At 38.0% G+C, this 22,802-nt stretch overlaps 1 protein-coding gene across 1 annotated transcript in view; it reads right to left on the bottom strand.

Moving 5' to 3' along the window:
- LOC106878262 (crystallin J1A) overlaps positions 1 to 20,983 on the bottom strand; it is a 383,691-nt gene extending 362,708 nt beyond the window's left edge. Inside the window, exons 1-4 of the mRNA XM_014927435.3 lie at positions 20,827 to 20,983; positions 15,002 to 15,178; positions 11,559 to 11,639; positions 2,755 to 2,847 (exon numbers count right to left, since the gene is read on the bottom strand). Coding sequence (XP_014782921.1) covers positions 2,755 to 2,847; positions 11,559 to 11,639; positions 15,002 to 15,178; positions 20,827 to 20,890 — 415 coding nt within the window. The 5' untranslated portion in view covers positions 20,891 to 20,983. The remainder of the gene's footprint in view (positions 1 to 2,754; positions 2,848 to 11,558; positions 11,640 to 15,001; positions 15,179 to 20,826) is intronic.
- Positions 20,984 to 22,802: the final 1,819 nt, after the last annotated feature.

Genomic DNA, 22,802 nt, shown 5'->3' with positions numbered 1-22,802 from the left:
ATATATATATATATATATATATATGCATATGTACGACGGGCTTCTTTCAGTTTCCGTCTACCAAATCGGCCCGAGGCTATAGTAGAAGACACTTGCCCAAGGTGCCGTGCAGTGGGACTGAACCTGGAACCATGTGGTTGGTAAGCAAGCTACTTACCACACAGCCACACCTGCGCCTATATATAAATAAATAAATAAATAGAAGTGAAATTCTGTCTCTCTGGGACCCCTGTATCTCAGTCTACATTTGCTCTCAATATATTTGAAAGTCTATGAGAATTACTTAATACAGTTTTTGAAGAGTAAAGGTGATTTAAAAAAAAAAAAATTTATGAAATCTTTTATAAGGATGTTACTAACCTTTTGGGAAAAAGTTTTTTTTCTAGAGTGTGAGTGCTTTCATTTAACCTTTTCAAACATGTGCTATATATATATATAATTATATATACAAGCAGATTATCATATAGATGTATGTGTGTGTAAGTAGTCCCCACCATTACTTGACAATTGGTGATGGTTTGTTTACATCCACCATGGCTAAGTGGTTCAGTAAAACAGACCAATAAAATAAATACTAAACTTAAAAAATAAGTACTGGAGACAATTTGTTTAACTAAACCTTTCAAGGTAGTACCCCAGCATGGCTGCAGTCCAATGATTGAAATCGGTGAAGTAAGAAGAGAGTGATGGTAGTGGTGATCGTGGGGTGGGGGAAGAGGAGAAAAAAAAGAACGAAGGACGTAATTTGTGAATAAGATCAGTTTAACAAACATCACTGACATTTCATCTGAGGCATTGTAAAAGGACAAAAACCATTTACGGAAGTTAATAGAATCTTAATGATTCCACAGAGCAAAGTGTGTGTGTGGGGGAGGGAAAAGAGAGGCAGAGTTTCATTTACCTATATGTGTCTGTACATGTGTGTATGCGCATGTGTATGGATAAATGTGACACACACATACATACACGTAGTAAGTACAGTGTGTGTGTGTGTGTGTATGTATGCGTGAGTAAGTGAGTGAGTGTGCATATATATGTGTGCATGTGAGTGAGTGTGTGTGAGTATATGCATGTGTGTGTGTATGAGTGTATGTATATGTGTGTGTGTGTGTGTATGCATGCGTGTGTGTGTGTGTGTATGAGTGAGTGTTTGTATATGTGTGTATTTTCAATGGGTGAGTAACATCATGAGATGGTACTATCAAATAAAAGTTCCCGTGAGCGACTTTGTTCTCTTTTTCTGTCTTAAAGGGGTATTTTGCATCATACTATTACCCCGTATTATTTATATAATTTCATTTGCATTTGTGCAACTATGTTAAAAAAAAAAAAGACAAATTTATTTGCCTATTAATATAAACGATCTGCAGTTTGCAACAAAATAATTTAATATGTATTTTAATAATTCACTTAGGCATAGTGAGACTAATAACCTGATGTAGAACTCAATATATGGATGATCAAGAACACAATGTTATATAAGTATAAAGTGGTAACAGAAAACAAAGAGATGACACTGGAAAAACCAAATGTTACCTAATGAACTTCATTAGCTTACAGCTGTTTCTGCTGTAAGATGTGGTGGACTCTTAGTTGAGTACCAGAATATCATCCTATCGCTCTATCAGAACCTTGAATATGAAGTGTATATGTATTTATAACAGAATTAGAGAAAAATAAGCTAGAAACGAGAGCTGGCATGGTAAACTTAGCAAAAATTAAAGTATTAGCAAGTAGGGGAGAAAACAGAACCACAGTACTATGAGAGAAATGGCTTTGTACAATATACATCACCTTTGTTTAGAATCATTATACCCTCTCTTTTATTCTCCTTTAGTTAAAAGTGGTCACTTTAGGTCCTTAATTTTGCAACCCCACTAGTGCAGGCGACAAGAGACAAAATACATTCTGTAAAGTGGTTGACATTAAGAAGTGCATCTACCTTTAGAAACCATGCCAAAGTAGACATTGAAGTTCAAAGTAGTCCTCCATCTTGTTGGATCCTGTTGAACAGTCCAGCCTTTGACAGCATGGAAGATGGAACTCATGCCAGTTAAACAATGATAATGATAATGATGTTAATTTATATGATATATAAAATATATTGTGGTTAGTAAATATTGTTTATTATAGTTTAGCTGTGACATTATATATGAACTTTTACATTCTGATATCAACTTTGCCCATCATCTTTGTGGGGTCTGAGGTCGAAGGGGTCAATAAAATACAGTACCTGTCAGATACTGGGGTCAATACATTTAGCTGGTACAGGTGAATTTCAAGTTTCTTCAACAAGATATTATGGCTAAGAATCTCATACAAATCAGCAAAATGTTGTTTGTACTTTAACCATTAAGCATTTAAACCGGCCATATCCGGTCCAAATATTTTACTTGATTTATGTTCAAATTCACCAGATCCACCCTATCACACATACCCTAAAATGTCATTGTAAAAATAAATAACCACATCATTGAAACCTCCTGACATTTCGTCCATCTGCACGACCTGAATTCAAATTTTGCCAAGGTTGACTTTGCCTTTCATCATTGACTTATCTCCTCCTCCAAAATTGCTGGCCTTGTGCCAAAATTTGAAAACCATTATTATTATTTCCCTATTTTCACACCATACTATTGATTTTACTTTGAAAATGGATATACAATATACAAAATACAAAAATGAATTTACCATTCATAAGTTTAGAGTTGAGATTCTGAATTTATGAATGGAGAAAATAGTAAAAGAATTTACCTGTTTCTTGCTTCTTCTCTTCATAATTCTTGAGGAAATCTCGAATAGAACCATTCCTCCAGCAGCCATTAATTGGTAAGTTTTTCGGACCACCTGATTAAACACAACAACATTAATTATTTTGGATCCAGTCTAGTCTAGTGGTGGTCTGCTCTTGGGCAGATCGTTGCATGTAAACCTTTACCAGCACTTTCTGTACAACCAGAGAGGTTCTGTAACCCTCCCCTGCCACATTAACATTTAAACTAGCCATATCCAGCCCAAATATTCTACCTGTTTTATGTTCAAACCACCCATATCTGGCCTCCCATACCTACCTAACAATGTCATTCTAAAAATATACAACCACATCATCAAAATTTCAAAGGTATGAGATAAGGTATGATTAATTTCTAAACAATATAAATAAATAAGCTATACATTTGACAGAAAATACTGGAGTGGTTTCCCATTGCCTTCTCTAGGCAGATTGGATTTGAACTCAGAATGTAAACAGCTAGAAGATATACTGCAAAGCATTTCTGCCACTCTTACATGCACAGAGCAATGTGAAATGAAGTGTTTTGCTCAAGAACACAACATGCTGTTTGGTCTGGGAATTGAACCTATCATCCAGTGATTGTCAGTGCAACACCCTAACCACTAGGCCACACTTAGTGGTTAGGGTATTGCACTCACAATCACTTTCAAAAGACCGAATTAACTGGGTGCAGGAATGGTCGATTGGTAACCACATAGTTCCAGGATTCTGTTCCACAATGTGTCACATTAGGTAAGTACCTACTACTGTAGACACAAACTGACCAAAAGCCTTGTTGATAGATTTGGTAGTCAGAAACTGAAAGGAGTTTGTCTGTGTGTGTGTGTCACTGCCTTGACATTATGCGATGATTGTTCTAAACAAGTGTCATCATCTTCTAAGTGTTGTTCATTTCCAGTCTTCCATGAGAAATATGTCTGGCTATGGGGAAAATATTATCTTCCTTGGAAACAGAAGAGGGCATCCAGCTGAAGGAAACCTGCCTCAACAAATTCTGTCTAACCCATGCAAGCATAGAAAAGTGGAGGTTTTCATGCAAGGAAACTACAAGTGGCCAGCACCACTGGTTTTACATAATCATTGTTTAACATCTCTTGTTAAGATTATCATCATCATCATTGTTTAACGTCCATTTTCCATACTGGTATGGGTTTGACGGTTTGACTGAGGTCTGGAGAGCCAGCGGCTGCACCAAGCTCCAATCTGATCTGGCAATGTTTCTACAGCTTGATGCCCATCCTAATGTCAACCACTCTGAGAGTGTAGTGGGTGCTTTTTACGTGCCATTAGCACAGGAGCCAGTCAGATGGACCAGGATCGACCATGTTTGGATGGTGCTTTTTATGTGTCACTGGCACAGGAGCCAGTCAGGTGGCCCTGACATTGATCACGTTTGCATAGTGTGTTTTATGTGGCACCAGCATGGGAGCCAGTCAGGTGGCCCTGGCATTGATCACATTTGGTTAGTGCTTTTTATGTGCCACCAGCATGGGAGCCGGTCAGGGGCTACTAGCATCGGCCACACTCGGATGGTTCTTTTTTAGGTGCCACCAGCACAGGAGCCAGTCAGGTGGCCCTGGTATTGATCACGTTTGTGTACTGGGTGCTTTTAAGTGCTACTGGTATGGGTACTTCTATGTGACACAGGCACAAGTGCATTCCTTTAATGTAACACTGACATGAATGCATTATATGTGGCACCAGCATGAGTGCTTTTTACGTGGCACCTGGTATATATAAAATATGGCTGTGTGATTAAGAGGTGTACTTTTCAACCATATGGTTTCAGGTTCAGTTCCACTAAGCAGTATCTTAGGCACCTGTGCTGACCAATGTCTTGTGAGTAGATTTGGCAGACAAAAACTGAAAGAAGCTCATTGTGTGAGTGTGCGCACACACACACCCACAAAACAAAAGATGGGATGCCTGGCAATATGAGGTTCTCAGAAAGATATGTCCTCTTCAGTTAAACTGAATTCTGTAACTACTATGTATATTGTACTTTTCACCCACCCTTGCCACAGCCAAATTACCTCTCACTGTGCACTATACCAACCTCTTCCCAACCTTGGTTCCTGCAAACGACCCAGCCATGTCCTTTCTCTCTTGTCCTGTTGCTTGTCCCCCACCCCATGCCACCACACTCTCTCCTGCATTTCTCTGTCTTCCCCCAACTCTTGGCTCACTGATCATCCACCCTTCAACCCTATCCAATTTTTACAGTTGCAGTCTGCTTCCTCAGCCCTTCATCTCCTGCTCCCTGCACAATCTTGCAAATCACCCACTTCTACTTACCATGTGCCTTGATGGTTCACTGGATTCATTGTCACTATCTTTTCCTTTTATTTTTTTTTTGGTTTGTACAGATCATTCCTCTTTTCTCCTTCCACTCTCCTACAAACTGTGAGTGGTCATGCAGATCCTCTACAACTTGCTCTCATCTCCCCTCCTTCTCATACCCTCATCCCCTAGCATAAAGCTGACCCCCCCCACCTTCCCTGGGGTTCATAGTCCTGCAAGCTTCATTGTGACCTCAATAGTGCTTGTTGCATGAAAAAACAAACAAACACCCAGTACACACTGTAATGTGGTTGGCATTAAAAAGGGCATCCACCCATAGAAACCATGCAAAAGTGGACATTGGAGCATGATGCAAACCTTGGATCCAACAGATCCTGTCAAACTGTCCAACTCAGGCCAGCATGGAACATGGATACTAAACGATGGTCATGACGATAATATCTGCCAAGAGAACAGAAACTTTAAACTAAACTAATAAAGAATATAATGTACTGTTTGCTGGAGAATTGAATACTCTATCCTCTACTATAAGCCTTACTCCCACAAACAAACCGACAGTATCACACACACGATTCTGGAAATTTAAACCAACAGGATCACCCACACACAAACACACATACAATCCTGGAAGTGGAAGGGAACTGTGTATACATCTGTATATATATATATAAAAGAGAGGATGCATGTGTGTGTGTGTGTGTGTGTGTACGTGAATGTAGTTTATGCACGTCCACAAATTAGCACGCATGTCGCTCCAATTTTAGGAGGAGATGTGTCATGACCTTATGTGCATTTTCGCCAAGTTTTTGTCTCAGAGGCACCCGTGTATAGCTGTAAAAATCGATAATCTTTTACCAATTTTGAAGTTTGTTGACAAACTGAAGAAAGAAATAGTGTGTTTGTGACGGGGGGAGACATACAGTGTTTGCTAGCGTCCAAAAAAAAAAAAATGAAAAAAGTGGGTAAGGCAGACAGAAATCAAAGCAAAGTTTACTTTGCTAGCGTCTAACAAAAAAAAAAAAAAAAAAAAAGAACGAAAAAGTGGAAGAGGGAGGCAGAAAGCGTATTAGGAATGAAAATGTAGCTAAGGAAGATAGAGTAAGTGTAGAATGTAAGGTGCATCTTTTTTTCTTAAACATGAGATATAGTTTAAAATATACGATGTTTTTGAAAGACACTATATTCTATAATGAGATTATATATACTTTCTCACACAACAATTCAAATATATTTATTTTAAATCATTTATTTGTTTTAAATTAGAGATAACTAGCAGTATAGCCCGGCGCTGCTCGGGATTAAGCTAGGATTATTAAGTGATCAAGTGCTTTATTTCAAACCAAAATAAGTAACATGGACATCAGATTTGAGCAAAATCCGTTGAAATTGGTTTGGCTGAAAATGGTTTGCTGGCAATTTGATTGGGAAATCCCATAAGGAAAACAATTGCAGCATGGAAGGTGTTTATAAGCCATTTAAAATAACACACAAAAACCGTTAGATTCACTTCAACATTTAAATTTAATTTGTCAAAATATTTTCGTCGCTTTGAGACTGCGACCTGTTCACTGACAAGATTCTGTGCTGCATTTGACAAATTAAATTTAAACGTTGAAGTGAATCTAACGGTTTTTGTGTGTTATTTTAAATGGCTTATAAACACCTTCCACGCTACATTAAATAAAGTTTGATACTTTATAAGCATGAAAATAAAATAAAGACAAAATGTGTAAATATTTTTTTCTGATCTAGGATGTGAGTGTAAAAAGGTTGATAGCAAAATTGAGACTTAGTCTCTCTCTATCACCTTTCAACAAAAATATATATTAGGAAACAGTAGAACAAAGGCAAGTGTTAACAATTAACAACATAATAAAATAAGTTTTATTTTGGTGATGCTTGGCTTTACAAAACCTGTATCATTCAGCCTGGTCGCTGCTGGTTAAATTGTAATCAGCATCTGGAGTTTAAGAGATTCGTTGAGGCATCCCAGAGGAGCGAGTGTTGTCACATCGAAAGCATCGTGCTGAAGAGGCTCAGAAAACGCGCGAAGCGCTTTAAGTACGGGTTTACTACGCATGCACACTCGAGGGGCTTCTGGGAAGGCAAGTCTCTTGCGCATGCGTAGATTGAACTTCCTTAATGGCGGCCATAATTTCGCGCCACTACATGAGCTTATAAAGTATCAAATCTCAATTTAATTTAAAGCAGTAATGGTTGTTTTAAGTTAGGCGGGGAGAAAGTAGAGATTGAAGGATGTAATAAGATTTGAACAAATGAGCATTTCGTCAGTAATCCAACACCTCATATTCCAACTGGTAAAAATAACAAGAGTAGGTAGGAGATTAAAATTCCCTAAGCGAAACAAATTTAATAATATAACGTAAATAATTAAGAAATACTAATAATTCTTTTCCTAAATATCGAAGAAATGACATTGAGTTGTCTCTCTTAGAGTGAAGGAGTTATTTCCCTTACATTTTCTCAAGTTATGTCCCTTACATTTTTATTCTATTATAATGCGAAATTATTGGGAACGAGCAAAAAATTTAGAGTCTCCACTCAATAATTCAACATCAAATCATAATAAAACCGAAATGTCTTAAGTTGGTTATCGTCCTTGATGAAATAATGATATTGTCTCTACACTACATAAACATTTCTAATAATTGTATTATTACTTTCTGTTGTGAATGGGTTAACATTAACAATTTAAGTGGCGTTTGAAGCAACTTAAAAGCATTGGGATCTCACAAAGAAGTAATGAATGGCCAATGCTGATGACTTGTGAGTTTTCCTATGAATAAAATATTTAAAATTTTATTATAAAATATTATATTTTAAATACATTTAAAAGAAGAAAATGTTCGTTGGGATTCATATATGTGTAAGAAATTGCAGTATCACTGAGCAGAAAACATAATTATATGAAGCACCATAGTTCAATACAATTTCATTTAGTGAATTTCCTAAACATTTAACGTAGATGGCATTAATCTATGCAAATTTAAAAAGAGCCAGATGTTAGCTACATATCTCCTTTATTGCAAGTCACCTATTTCTGTCCCTCTACCCAAACACTAACCTTTCATTTGGCAAATAGTCACCTTCCCCAGTACTACTCTCCACTCAGCTGAGGGAATCTTGTTTTGAAAATTATTTGGTGATCACACTGTTGCTGGTGCCATGTAAAAAGCACTCAGTACATACTATAAAGTGGTTGGTGTTAGGAGACTGAGCTGTAGAGACCATACTAAGCAGACAATGGTGTTTGGAGCAGTCTCCTGACTTGTTAGCTCCTGTCAAACCATCCAACCCAGGCCAGTATGGAAAATGGACGTTAATTGATGAATGAAAATGAAATGGATGATGTTGGAAGGGATAGTGTTAGAAGACATGGATAATAAAAACCAAACCATTGCATAAAAATTAGCTTCTCTTTCATTAAAATAATTGGCTGTTTTTAATTAAATAATTTTCCTGGATAAAAAATGGGTAGGGGTGTTTGTGAAACGCCATTTGGAGTGTGGAGGTGTTGAGCTACAAAGTGCTGAAAACCCCTCCTTAACATAACAAATGAGACTTGAGTATACTATGAAAAATTATACACGCATATATTATCTTCCATTCTCTCAGCTTTTCCCTGTCTATTGTATTATTATTATTCTATTGTTCTTCACCCCTTCTATAGTGTCAGTCAGCACAAACTCTTCTGAATTTCCCATCCAACACATCTGTAGCACTGATCATCCTCCATCATTTACTATATTCACAGAGCAGGCTCAAGGCACCAGCAACTTGGGCAGTGACCTGGAGCCCCATGTGCTAGGGGACGCCAAGGAGGGCATGACAAAGATAAGGAAATTTCCATGACTGTCAGCTTGTACATACCAAAGTTCAGCTTGCCCGGGGAAGCAGCAACCCTAGGGCCAGCCCTGTATATTCACCCCTTAACCTTACTCAAACTCTATTCATCATCTACTCTCCCCTACATTCCATTTAACTCTTATTTATCATCAAGCCCCATTCAACCCTTGTTTAGCATTTGGTATATTCATCCCATCCTACCCTATATCTAAACCATCCCTCACATAGTCTTGCAACTTCTTGTTCATCAATTCCCAGATACCTTGTCACTAATTTTTATTGTTCTTTCCAGCTTCATCCATATAGCAAGATACTTGTTCTGGACTCTTCCTCCATACATCTTTTTATCACCAATCACAAAGCAGTCTAGTGCCATGGAAAACTATGCAGTACCCTCTGTAAAGTGGAAAGGGTATCAAAACAAACTCCCTTATAGACATCATGTTACATAAGCTCTTACTAGAAAAATATATAAATTTATTTTAAAATAACACCTACCAAGAAGGACAAATGAATAAACAGGACAAGAGGAGGCATGGGACAGAGAATCACTGCTGAGGTCACAGAATGTGTGACAAAAGAACATTGACAGTCATATAAATTAAAAGTAAAACAAATAAAAACTAAAGTGAATATCAAATAAATAGTGTGCTTAATTAGCAAGAAAAAAGATCATTCACAAGTATAATAATAGCCACAGTTGCTACAAGAATATAATCTGTAAACAATGCAGCACATTGGATGATAAACGAAAAGATATGTAGTGAAACTACCTATCGTCACTAGATACAAAACTACTATCGCCATTACATACTATCTTCTCATTTAAATATAAATAAATGTGAGCGTAGTAGAGAACCCATTCCTTGTCATCACGTGACTGATTATTATTCGAATCAGCAACTTCTTCGAACCGTTCCCGCCAGAACGCAAACTGACCAATCACGGCCCCTAATAAGGTCACGTGATAGAGTAAAATTCTGAAGGCATTTGGAGCCCTCTTAACGCTATATATAGATCAACTCATACCCCACAAATTTGTCTCGGTCCAGTTTCTCTTTGAGAACTGTTCCGTGTACCACACGACAGCAGCAGCAGTTCCAGCGACCACTTCAACAGCTTCGTCCAGCCAACGATGACCACCGCCGTCGCCACATCAGCAACAAGAGTCTACGACTACTATCCAGCATCATCGTCATGACCAACACGATTCTACGATTACTACTACCGAGCATCAATCTCCACCAGCGTCAACACGAAAAGCTGAAAAGCTGAACATTAGAAGCATCAGTTGTGGCGTGCAAGAGAGACGATTGCGCTGGTATGGACATGTGGTGAGAATGGAGGAGGATAGCTGCGTGAAAAAGTGCCACACCCTAACAGTTGAGGGAACCCGTGGAAGAGGTAGGCCCAGGAAGACCTGGGCTGAGGTGGTGAGGCAAGACCTTCGTACATTGGGCCTCACCGAGGCGATGACTACGGACCGAGACCTTTGGAAATGGGCTGTGCGTGAGAAGACCCGGCAAGCCAAGTAAGATCGTTGCCAGTGCCCCTGGACTGGTTCTTGTGCGGGTGGCACATGAGATGCACCATTTTGAGCGTGGCCGTTGCCAGTACCGCCTGACTGGCTCCTGTAGGATTTTCGAGCGAGATCGTTGCCAGTGCCCCTGGACTGGCTTGTGCGGGTGGCACATAAAAGACACCATTTCGAGCGTGGCCGTTTTCGTGCGGGTGACACGTAAAAGCACCCACTACACTCTCTGAGTGGTTGGCGTTAGGAAGGGCATCCAGCTGTAGAAACTCTGCCAAATCAGACTGGAGCCTGGTGTTGCCATCCGGTTTCACCAGTCCTCAGTCAAATCGTCCAACCCATGCTAGCATGGAAAGCGGACGTTAAACGATGATGATGATGATGATGACCACACCAAACTACCGCGGCACATCTCTCTCTTCGATTCTGTTAGGTGACTCAGCTTCACCACGGTAAATAAACAGACAAGAGTTCTTAAACAGACAAGAAATTCTCAGCCAGCGACGAACATCTGTATAACAAGAAACACGGCCCGGCATCGATGCCACAACATCACAACTAGTGATCAGCACTGCCACACTCAGCCAACTCACTTTCACATACAGAACTTTTCCTATAATGTACACAAGAACTGGTATATAATTGCTCACGTGTTATTGACTCTCTTTCTATCTGCTGTAATAATACACATACACATACATGTATCACTCACATACATACTTTTCTTTGTACGACGGCCTGTCTTTGATTATGTTCTTATATGTCGCATTCACACTCTCACACAGACATACATCTTTAACGCCACAATAAATATCTCTGTTATTCATCTAATACGGTTGTGGTCTTTCATTACTGGTCATCTATGTTATCGTCGCATAACATATCATGTATATCATCCATCGATATATAATTGTGTTCGACCGTGTGACACGTTTAAATAAAAGGAGTCCTCTGTTTTTCCATTCGTCACCATTTCTCCTTTTTGAGTTCGCACGGTCGTCCCTTACAGATAAATAAAAGTTCATAATATTAAAAAAAAAGAAAGAAAAGAAAAATGTTACTTACCAGACCAAATTGGGTTGTCATAAGCAGTACCGGCACCAAAATATTCATAGAGAGATTTCTTCAAATGATCTGCATTGATACCTATTGACAAAAAGTTAAGGCTTATTTTTACTGTTTGCTGAGTAGTAGTACAGATCATTATATTTAAACATTATGACATCATGATAGAAGTCACAAAATTATTGAAGCAGAAGACTATTGATGCAATAATAGAAATTATTCCATAATCTGGACAAAACCAGAAGAATTCCTGCAGAGAAGTTCAAAGTGCCTCTCATGTAAAAATCTATAATGGAAAAATAGGTATAGTCAAAAGCCTATATATGGAGTTATCTGGAAACTGCTTTGTTTTCCAATCAATGATCAGGATAAATGGTTACACAAGGAAGAAATTTTGTTTGTTGGTGTAAAGAATAAACAATAATTATGGCTTGAATGCAAGTACCAAACGAACCATCATCTTTTTCTGCCTCCTCCTCTTATAATTTATGTGAATAATACCAATGTAGTGTTTGTCTTCTTACTACATCAGTCGTGAAGGCACATGGCTTAGTGGTTAGGGCATTCAGCTCACGATCGTAAGGTCGTGAGTTCAATTCCTGGCGATGCGTTCTGTCCTTGAGCAAGATGCTTTATTTCACGTTGCTCCAGTTCACTCAGCTGGCAAAAATGAGTAGTACCTGTATTTCAAAGGGCTAGCCTTGTCACACTCTGTGTCACGCTGAATCTCCCTGAGAACTACATTAGGGGTACATGTGTCTGTGGATTGCTCAGTCACTTGCACGTTAATTTCACAAGCAAGCTGTACCACTGATCGTATCAGCTGGGACCCTCGTCGTCGTAACCGACGGAGTGCTCCTTACTACATCAGTCAATGCTTGTTTTTCTTAATTCACTTAGTCTCAATATTTTCCTAAAGATAATGTAGAACATCCTATTTACTCCTCATCAATCATATGTGCCTTCTATTACATTCCCCTTTGTTGCTGCAAGCAGGACTAGCTCAAAGTACCAGCAACTTGGGCCGTCACCCAGGGCGTCATGTGCTAGGGAGCACCAAGGAGGGTGTGACAAAGACAAGGAAATTTCCACAACCGTCAGCTTGTACATACCGAAGTTCAGCTTGCCTGGGGTGCCTGCAACCTCAGGGCCAGCCCTGGCTCTGCAAGTACCTGCAATATGTTACTGTCTTGTCACCACACATGCCCCTGATATGTCTTAATCCCAGTGCTACATGTACTTCTAGCATGTCCTCTTCCTACCTAGTAATACCCTTCAGTTGCCACACATGCCCCTACTACATCTCCTTCTGTCACTGCATGTGTCCTTAGTACATTCCACTTTGTTGCTACATGTGTCCCTATATTTATCTCTGTCACTGCACATGTTTCTAGCATACAACACTCACATTGCTGCATGTACCTCTAGCATCTTCCCCTCTTATTACCACATGTGCCTCTATGGCAGTTGTCTCAGTCGACACTTGTTCCCCAGCTACATTCTTCACTGTTACTGCACAACCCGCTATTATGTTCTCTTCCCATCACTGCATGTGCTCCTACTATATTCCCCTCCTGTCACTGTACATACCTCTACTATATTCCCTATCACTACATCCTCAACATTCTTATTTCTTTATTGCCCACAAGGAGCTAAACACAGAGGGGACAAACAAGGACAGACAAAGGGATTAAGTCGATAACACTGACCCCAGTGCATAACTAGTACTTAATTTATCGACCCTGAAAGGATGAAAGGCAAAGTCAACCTCGATGGAACTTGAACTCAGAACATAATGGCAGACGAAATACCGCTAAGTATTTCCCCCGACGTGCTAACGTTTCTGCCAGCTCGCAGCCTTCATCCTCAACATTCTCTTATCACTACAACACACTCCCCTACCAATGCTATATATTATCTACAGACCTCCTCCTATCACAGTACACCTCCCAAATGACTACATAGCCTCTACCCAATTACAGTATATTAAAAAAAATTGTCAATCGTTGTGTAAAGAGAGACAATATTGTCATTTAGCCCCAGGTCAGCCTTGATCAACAAACCAACAGCCAAACTATCTTTCAGTTTCCAAAATACTCCTTGATATTTTAAGACTATCATGTGTGATATGAAGAAGGTTTGGCTGCTATTTCTAGCAAGTCAGACAACCATATAAAGGTTCACTGATTAAGAGAAGCAATAGTTCATTAAACTGAGAACATTTCTCATGAATGAGATACTGAAACACTGAAGTGTCTGTGTGGAAAGGATTTAATCAAGGAGGGGGCAGCTTTAAATTAAAAGAAATCATTGGATATAAAAGAAATTAGTCTTCAGATTGGAATTGACAGGAAAGAGACAACAGAAAACAATAAAATATTGTTCTTGTTTACATTAAAGATGCAGGTAAGGTTGTATAGTTCGTTATAAAGTTCACTTTGTAAGCACTGGTTCAATCCTACTGAGTGTTATTTTGGACAAATGTCTTCTACATAAGCCTGGTGCTGATCAAGGACTTGTGAGTGAGACTGGCAGATGGAAACTGTGAGGAGGCCCATTGTGTGTGTGTGAGCATATGTGTGTGCACGTGCAAGTGTCAATGTGTGCATGTGTGTGTGTGTGTGCACAGGCATGGCTGTCTGGTAGAGGAGTTCACTTCCCAACCATGTGGTTTTAGGTTCAGTCCCACCACTGCATGGCACCTTGGGAAAGGGTCTTCTACTATAGACTCAGGCTGACCAAAGCATTGTGAAATGGATTTGATAAGCAGAAACTTAAAGAAACCTGTCATATATATATATGTGTGTGTGTGTCCTTATTTTGACAGTGCAATAATTGTAAATGAGCATCAGTGTCATACAAGTGGTGTTCTTTGTTCCCAATCTTCTGTGCGAACATGCACAGCAATGGAGAAGTATTGTCTTGCTTAGAAACCTGTAAGGGTTGATCACAGGAAGGACAGTGTTAACCCATGTCTGACCCATGCGAGCATGGGAAAGTGAATATTGAAATGATGATGATTATGTGTGTGTATGCATGTGTGCATAAATGTCAATTCCATGCATCATCATTAGCACTGTCGGTGTAGAACTTGGTGACATTCTTTATTTTCTTCAGGGGGCACATGTTTTGTAAATCTGTGGATGTATGAGGATTGGTTTGATAAGAAAATACTTTCCTTGTAAAACAAAGCATGGTGACAGGCAGGGTATCAAGCTGTAGAAAACTATGCTGTATAACTTATACCAGCAGAGAAAAACAGATGAACAAGATTTAGTGAGGAAGGTGCAATAGAAGGTTATTATATATGTCCTTAGTTTCTGTAGAAGTGCAATGTGCATACCCTTACCTTTTACTGAAACTTAGTGAGTATTCCTGGGTAAGCAGGGTGCATGTGTGAAATACTGGTTAATTTTTTGTTTTATAATTCTTGAAAAACTAACCTGAATTTTCCACAAGGGATTTCAAAACAACAAAATTTTGGTCTCCATAACAGGTTTGCTTGCCAGTCTTTTGCACATAGAATGGATTCTGTGATGGTTCCCAGAATTCCCAATCACTTCTTGTACTCAGTAAAGCAGTCAACTTTTCTTTGTTGTAGTTCCAATGAATTGGTTGCACTGTAGAGGATAAAAAGACAAAATTTTTAAGCTAGGAAAACTTACAAATTTCATTGCACCATTATTTTCTGTGCACTTTCCATGCCAGTATGGATTTGTAGCCACGTTTTGCCACATAGCAATCATATTATCCAATGAATAGCTGTTGTTCATATGATAGTTTGGTGGTTTGTCTAGACTTTCTGTGAACACAACCTAAAAATACAACCCAGTTGAATGCCAAAATTTCAGAGTGAATCTATTTCCTGTTAGCATTCACTCTCCCCATAGCTGTTTTCACAGCTACATATTCAACTTGGAATGATTGAAGAAGACACACCATGGCATGTGAATAAGTATCTGATGTGTAAATATTAGCTCAAATGTTGAATTTCTAACAAAGACTTTCAGCACATGTTATAAACATTGTCTCATCTGAATATTTCTCTTTGTTTGTATTGCACGAGTACCTTCTCTATTAATGTAACAAAAGATTATGTTTTAACACACAAAAAAAATCCTTTCACTGTTACAGATTAAATGGGTCATCACAATCTGTTCTATTTCATAGCTACTACTTTCACAGATAGGTTGAAGGACCCTGCCTCATTTGTTATATTTTCAGTTTGGTTTCTATGGTTAGATGACTTTCCTATTAACAGCCACTATGCATAATGCATTGGGGTGGGTGGGGGAGATGATGCAGGGACGTAACAACCTCTTTAGTGTTGGTGTTGCAATAAAATGCAGCACCAGCACTTAGGACATGTCCTTGACAGGACTAAAGAGTCACATCAATCTCAACCAATTTATAACAGACTGCAACGTTAATCACATCAATCTGTCCAACATGCAATGTCATAGGCACAACTCTCTTCTTGACTAAACACAAAAGCTGTAACAAAATAACTAGTTCTGCATGTTAACCTCAGAGTAATGCTTACTGTATTTTCTGGTATATAAGTCAACATAGTATATAGTGTAAAACATCATCACTATTTTTTCAAACTCTGCTTCATCTCACATGGAATTTTTGGTCTTCAAGAGTGGTCTTGGTATGTAAGTCGACCTACCTAATTTTGGCTGGAAATTTTCATCGGAAAAATTCAACTTGTGTTTCAGTCATTAGACTGTGGCCACACTGTTGCACCACCTTGAAGAATGTTTAGTCAAATGAATTGACCCCAGGACTTGCTTTAAAGTCTGGTTCTTATTCTATTCTTTTTTGCTGAACTGCTAAGTTACAGGGATGTAAACACACCAATGCTGGTTGTTAAGTGGTGGTAGGGAACAGACACAGACACCAAGACACACACATATATATGTAGTTGAAATTTACAGAAAAACAAAAGACAAAGACAGGTGTATGAACAATAGGTAGGTGTATTAGTATGACACTCGGGGAAAGTGAGAAAGTCTTTTACATTTTGAGCCTACACTCTTCAATAGAAAGAAACATGAGGAAATAAACAGAGAAATATATATATATCATCATCATCATCATCATCGTTTAACGTCCGCTTTCCATGCTAGCATGGGTTGGACGATTTGACTGAGGACTGGTGAAACCGGATGGCAACACCAGGCTCCAATCTAAATTTGGCAGAGTTTCTACAGCTGGATGCCCTTCCTAATGCCATATATATATTAATATATATGATGTGCTTCTTTTTGGTTTCTGCCTACCAAATCCAGTCACAAGGCTCTACCTGGCTCAAGACTATAGTAGAAGACACTTGTCCAAGGTGCCATGCAGGAGGACTGAAACTTAAATCTTGTAGTTGGCAAGCAAGCTTCTTACCACACAGTTATGTCTGCACCTATACTGCAAAATACTGTACAATTAATTATTTAGACCATTTATTAGAAATAAGGTTTTAACTTGGAGATTACCTTTATTATGAGTTATATTCTACAGGACTAACACAAAAAGTAGGACTTAAAAATGGAGCATTTTTTTTCACAGCTTAACCATTTAGTATCCAGATTACTGTCAAGTGCAATGCATATTTATTCATATTGCTTTGAATTAATCTTACATTATCATATAGCATCAAGATTTCAATGATGGGATTGCTTATTTTTAGAATGAGGTTGTAGGAAAGTGTGAGAGGCTGGACCTAGTCAGTTTAAATGTAAAACAGGTAGAAAATTTTGGGCTGGATATTGCCAGTTTAAAGGTTAATCAGGGAAGGAATGGCAACACACAAAATCTATTTTTTGTGAAGACTGTTGGGAAGAAGGAGAATTTGAGACTGAAACTAGAGCTGTGGCCTGAATGCTTTCAACAGAAAGGACTGTAATGAAACTACAAAAGGACCAGGCAGTGGTGTTAAACTGGGTGAAAGATTTTATCTATTTACCAACCATGAAATTTGAAATTAAAGAGATGGAACAGATACTGCCAGGAGCCAGGTCTGGCGTTCTAGTAGTTCCAACAGTCAAACAACCTGGAACTGATATTATATTTTATTGACCTTGAAAGGATGAAAGGTAAAGTTGACCTCAGCAAGCTTTGAACTCAAAGACGAAAAAGAAATATTCATCACAAAGCATTTTGTCCTACACCCCAAAGATTCAGCCATTTCCATGCACATTATACATTTATATCTGCAACAATTTGCATTTTTTCTAGGGAAAAGAAATTGTTGTTGTTGTTGGCACTCCGTCACTTACGACGTTGAGGGTTCCAGTTGATCCAATCAACGGAACAGCCTGCTCGTGAAATTAACGTGCAAGTGGCTGAGCACTCCACAGACACGTGTACCCTTAACGTAGGTCTCAGGATATTTAGCATGACACAGTGTGATAAGGCTGACCCTTTGAATTACAGGCACAACAGAAACAGGAAGTAAGAGTGAGAGAAAGTTGTGGTGAAAGAGTACAACAGGGTTCACCACCATCCCCTGCCGGAGCCTCGTGGAGCTTTTAGGTGTTTTCGCTCAATAAACACTCACAACACCTTGTCTGGGAATCAAAACCTCGATCCTATGACCGCGAGTCTGCTGCCCTAACCACTGGGCCATTGCGCCTCCACCGAGAAAAGAAATAGAGACTTATATATTCAATGATAAGTTAATCCTTTAGCATTTAAACTGGCCACATTCAGCCAAAATATTCTACCCACTCTATGTTCAAACTGGCCAAATCTGGTTCCTCACACCTACTCTACAATGTCATTCTTTAAATATATTATCACATCATCAAACTCTTGAAGCTACAAGATAATTCATAATTAATTCAAAACAATGTGAATAAATAAGCAGAATATTTAACAGAATAATCTGAATGCCAGAAGGTTAAACTTAGAAGCAATAAAGTTATGTGTGCGTATGGTGGTGGTGGGTGAGAGAGTGAGGGTAAGAGAGAGTGAGGGTAAGAGAGAGTGAGGGTAAGAGAGAGTGAGGGTAAGAGAGAGTGAGGGTAAGAGAGAGAGAGAGGGGGTAGAGAGAAGCTTCAAAATGAGACATGCAAGGTAAAACCTGGTGCTGATGTAAAGTAGCCAATTATTTCATTAAGTGGTTATTCTACCAGTGTCAAATTTTGTTTCATTGCTAAAATAATATGACAGAACCAACAAGAGACTATCACTTCTACTATTATCAGAGCTGACCAAACTAGCTTCTCAATGAAGTACTTGACTTAAACTGTTAAATGTTCTCTTAGATATTTATTGTTAAAAGTGAGGTCACACGCTGGAAGTCATGATCTCAAGATAAAGTTGAAGAGGCTTTGAATAGAAAGTTAGATGCAAATTAAGTTTATATTACACCAAAGCTATAAATAATATCATGTTGGCTTAAACTGACTTAGATTGTATAACTGAAGTGCTGCTGAATAACTTTAGAATATTATTATCATTTATTAGAGATCTGCTTAATCATGAGTTACATTTTACAACAACGACTTAAGTAGGACTCAGAATGGACTGACATAGCAGTTTCTGTCTAACAGTCAAACCCATGCCTGCATATGAGTGAGAGAGAGAGAACGACACAGTTGTAGCCAAAAGTTTGGAACACTTTTTTGAAAATTAAAATTGTTAAGCCCAAGTACAGTTTGATTTAAATATATACAACATTTAACAGTCGAAAACTTTGGGCATTCAACATAAAATTCTAATTTTCAAACTTTTGGCCAAGTAATGATATACTGCAAATTGAATGTAATTTTGGGCATTTAATATAAAAGTTCTAATTTTCAGACCTATGTTCCAAACTTTTGGCCACAACTGTGCATACATGCATAGCACCTTAGAAAATACTAATAACTCTGGGAAGTAGGTTTCTAAGATAATTAACACTCTAATTAACAGGGAACTGCAGAAGCTCAGCCAATTTTTGTCACTAACCTTGTTTACACATTTATAAAAAACAAGTTGATTTTTTTTTAGGCTCTTTTCTTTTCTGTAGTGTTTGTATGTGTGTGCGCGTGTCTTAAACAGACTTCAGAAATGATATTTCACCATTTGGTAACTTCGGCTGACAGGTGTGCAATTATTTGTAAAATAGGACATGTCAGCCAAAAACTTTTTTTTATTTTTTTATTCCAGTCTATTAATTTCTATTTTAATCATCGTTCATCTTATTTAAAAGATATCGTATTGTTCTGCAACATTTCGTCTGCTATTATTTTGGGGCAATTAAATAGTTTTGTTTTCGACAAAGTGAAACTATTTGTTCGGCAAGTTCCGTAAAACATTTTTATTTCTTTACTTTTTTCAGCTTACATAGATTTCTACATATATACATAAACGTAAACGATTCGTAAAAACATAAAACATGTATAAATGTATATTTATGTGTGTATGTGTTTCTATATATGTGTGTATGTAACTGTGTGAAGTTCCGTATAAAATTTTTATTCCTTTAACGTTTTATTTTTTGCGCGCACACACACATTGTTTTTCACTTGCACGAGCGACTTGAATATTGACATACACTCGCACACATGTTTTCCCGAAACGATTACGTTTATGTAATTTTGTGTGTGTATGTATGTAGAGGTCTGTGTGTAAGCTGAAAAAAAGAAGTAAAGAAATAAAAAATGTTTTACTGATTGATTGTTTATTTTGGAATTTACGAAATATTTCAGTTTTCGTATATTATCAATTTAGTTTCTTAAAAGTTCGTTTCATTTCCACAAAAGCAGCCGCCTCGTTTAGTAACAACGAACAAATAACAAAGCAATTGTTTTTGCGCGTATTCAATCTAAGCGCCTTTAACTTATTTAAAGGGCATGATTTACTGAAAGACAGACAGCATGCATTATTATGCAACGCAGTGACATGTAACAACAAAGGAAGTGGTACGAATACACCCAATGTCAAAACGTTTTTATAAACTTAGTGCCAACAAATGTTTTTTTTACACAGAATAAGTATATTTCGTTGTTTACATTCGCTTGAAAAATCAAAACAAGTAAATGCTAACCGACATAGGATATAATACAACACGTTTTATCTTTGAAAGCAATAAATGAACATAAATAAATATTAATTCTTCTTTAATTTTGAAATGGGAAGTATTTATAATCATGTTAATTCCATAAAGTTAATTGAATAACAGTCTAGAAATTTCGAAGTCGGCAGTCACATTAGAAAAGTAACATCAACGCTAGGAATGTAATTGATGGTAAAAAAAAAAAAAGATCTTATACTAGTGACTTACCAGCAGCATCAGCAACAAGAGAACCGATGACGGCTCCAATTCGACGTTCGGCCACAGCTGCCATGCCTTCTGTACTAAGCAAGGATTACTGATAACAAGGGAGATAACTTGCCCAATACTCTGATAGGACAAGGGAAGTAAGTTCGGTTATAGTTATAATAGAAGAAGAAATAAGATAGACTCTCTCTCTCTCTCTCTCTCTCACACACGCGCGCGCACGCGCACAAACACACGCACGCGCGCACACAAACACACACACACACACACACATATATATATATATAATACAAAGAATATGTTTGCATATATATATATATATATATATACTAGCAGTATAACCCGACCTTGTCCGGGTGTGACTTATTACGCCATCTACGATAAGTCTTGCTAAGTGAAAATCAACTAAAAAAGAAAGCCTTACAACGAAAAAACCCTTATGATGTAAATATGTTCATAATTCAAAAGACGATGAAATTAATAGGGAAAGTCTGAAGGCTGTTTTGCGTAAAATTATTAAGCATACGTAAATTTCATCCGTGTAATTGGCTATAGAAATGCTTGTGCAAAACAACTTTTTGCGCTGCCCTGATTATACATAGCAGGGTAATCCCTTTTAGCAGGAGCTAGGACGGCAATTTCTGATGAAGCAATTGCTGGCGATCTGTTGCTACACAGTTTTGCCAGAATTCTATCAGATTGGGCAGAAGATGTTGATGCACCATTTTGCATTATGTTCAAAATAGCTTCTGGAATGTGGTGCATTACTGCAGTCTGTTGCTGTCATTTTAAACCGGTTGCTGTCTTTCCCCAGCAAACTCTCTTCTTTGGAGGCATAATCTATGTATATATTAAACAGAACAACAAAAGTTATAATAGATGGCAGTGTCGGTACTTTTCACATATCTGTAATTTTTCAGATTAACACCCGCACAATTACCCAACCCTAATCCTAACACTAACCCTAACACTAACCCTAAACCCTAACCCTAACCCTAACCCTGACCCTAAAAACCGTAACTGTAACATTAATCCTAAACCCTAACCCTGACCCTAAAACCCTAACCCTAACACTCTAGTGAAAATCTTGGTAAATTTACAAAACATTGACGAACATGAGTTATATTTTACTGAATGATTGTGTACTTGCACGTGTATGCTTTTGAGAGAGCGAGAGAGGAAGAGGTAGAGAGGGGGAGAGAAAGGAATAGGGGTAGTTAAAAGTTTTCTTATGGCTGCTTCTCTTCACTGCCTATTACTTCATTAGAAATCTAAGGATGCACATTAGCACATAATAAAGAAAAATGAAACAAATATGGACGACTTGCTCCGAAACACCACCGAGTGGGGAACACTTCTCAAAAATAACCTACAGTTGTTTCCTTAAAAATTCCTACATGCTTGAAATGTACATACATCAAGGTACATCTGTACAAAATTTCATGAACAAATATTCATTTTCCTGGAAGTTAAGAGGAATTTAAATGGAATTTCCGAATATCGTACCCCACCCCCTTCCAAAACACTTTCACCGAAAATTTTTGTATATTTGGAATCTACATAATAAATAATATATGCATAGAAAATTTCATTAAAAAATATTCATTTTTATGAAAGTTATGAACCTTCCAAAGTTGGTGGGTACAACTCTAGTTATGCCATCAATGTTTTGTAAATATACCATGATGTGAATGATTGTGTTCACTTGCACGTGTATACGTTTGAGAGAGCGAGAGAGGAAGAGGGGGAGAAATAAATAGAGATTGAGAGCAATGTGTATGTTGTTGTCACAGGTCATGTATGTGTGGTTGTGTGTTTTTACGTATCTATGTTATGAAAAATAGATAAAGAATACTGAGATGAAAGTTTAATCTATGACGTTGTTTGTATCACTTTCTCTCTCTCTCCCTCTCCATCTTTAACTCTTACTCTCTATATTTTTATGTTGAGCGCGTGTGTAAGAATGGCGTTCCAGGTAG

Source organism: Octopus bimaculoides, chromosome 5, assembly GCF_046866305.1.
Source record: "Octopus bimaculoides isolate indiv1 chromosome 5, ASM4686630v1, whole genome shotgun sequence".
Taxonomy (NCBI): Eukaryota; Metazoa; Mollusca; class Cephalopoda; order Octopoda; family Octopodidae; genus Octopus; species Octopus bimaculoides.
Note: the sequence above shows the minus strand (reverse complement) of the source record. Positions and strands in the feature narration are given on the sequence as shown.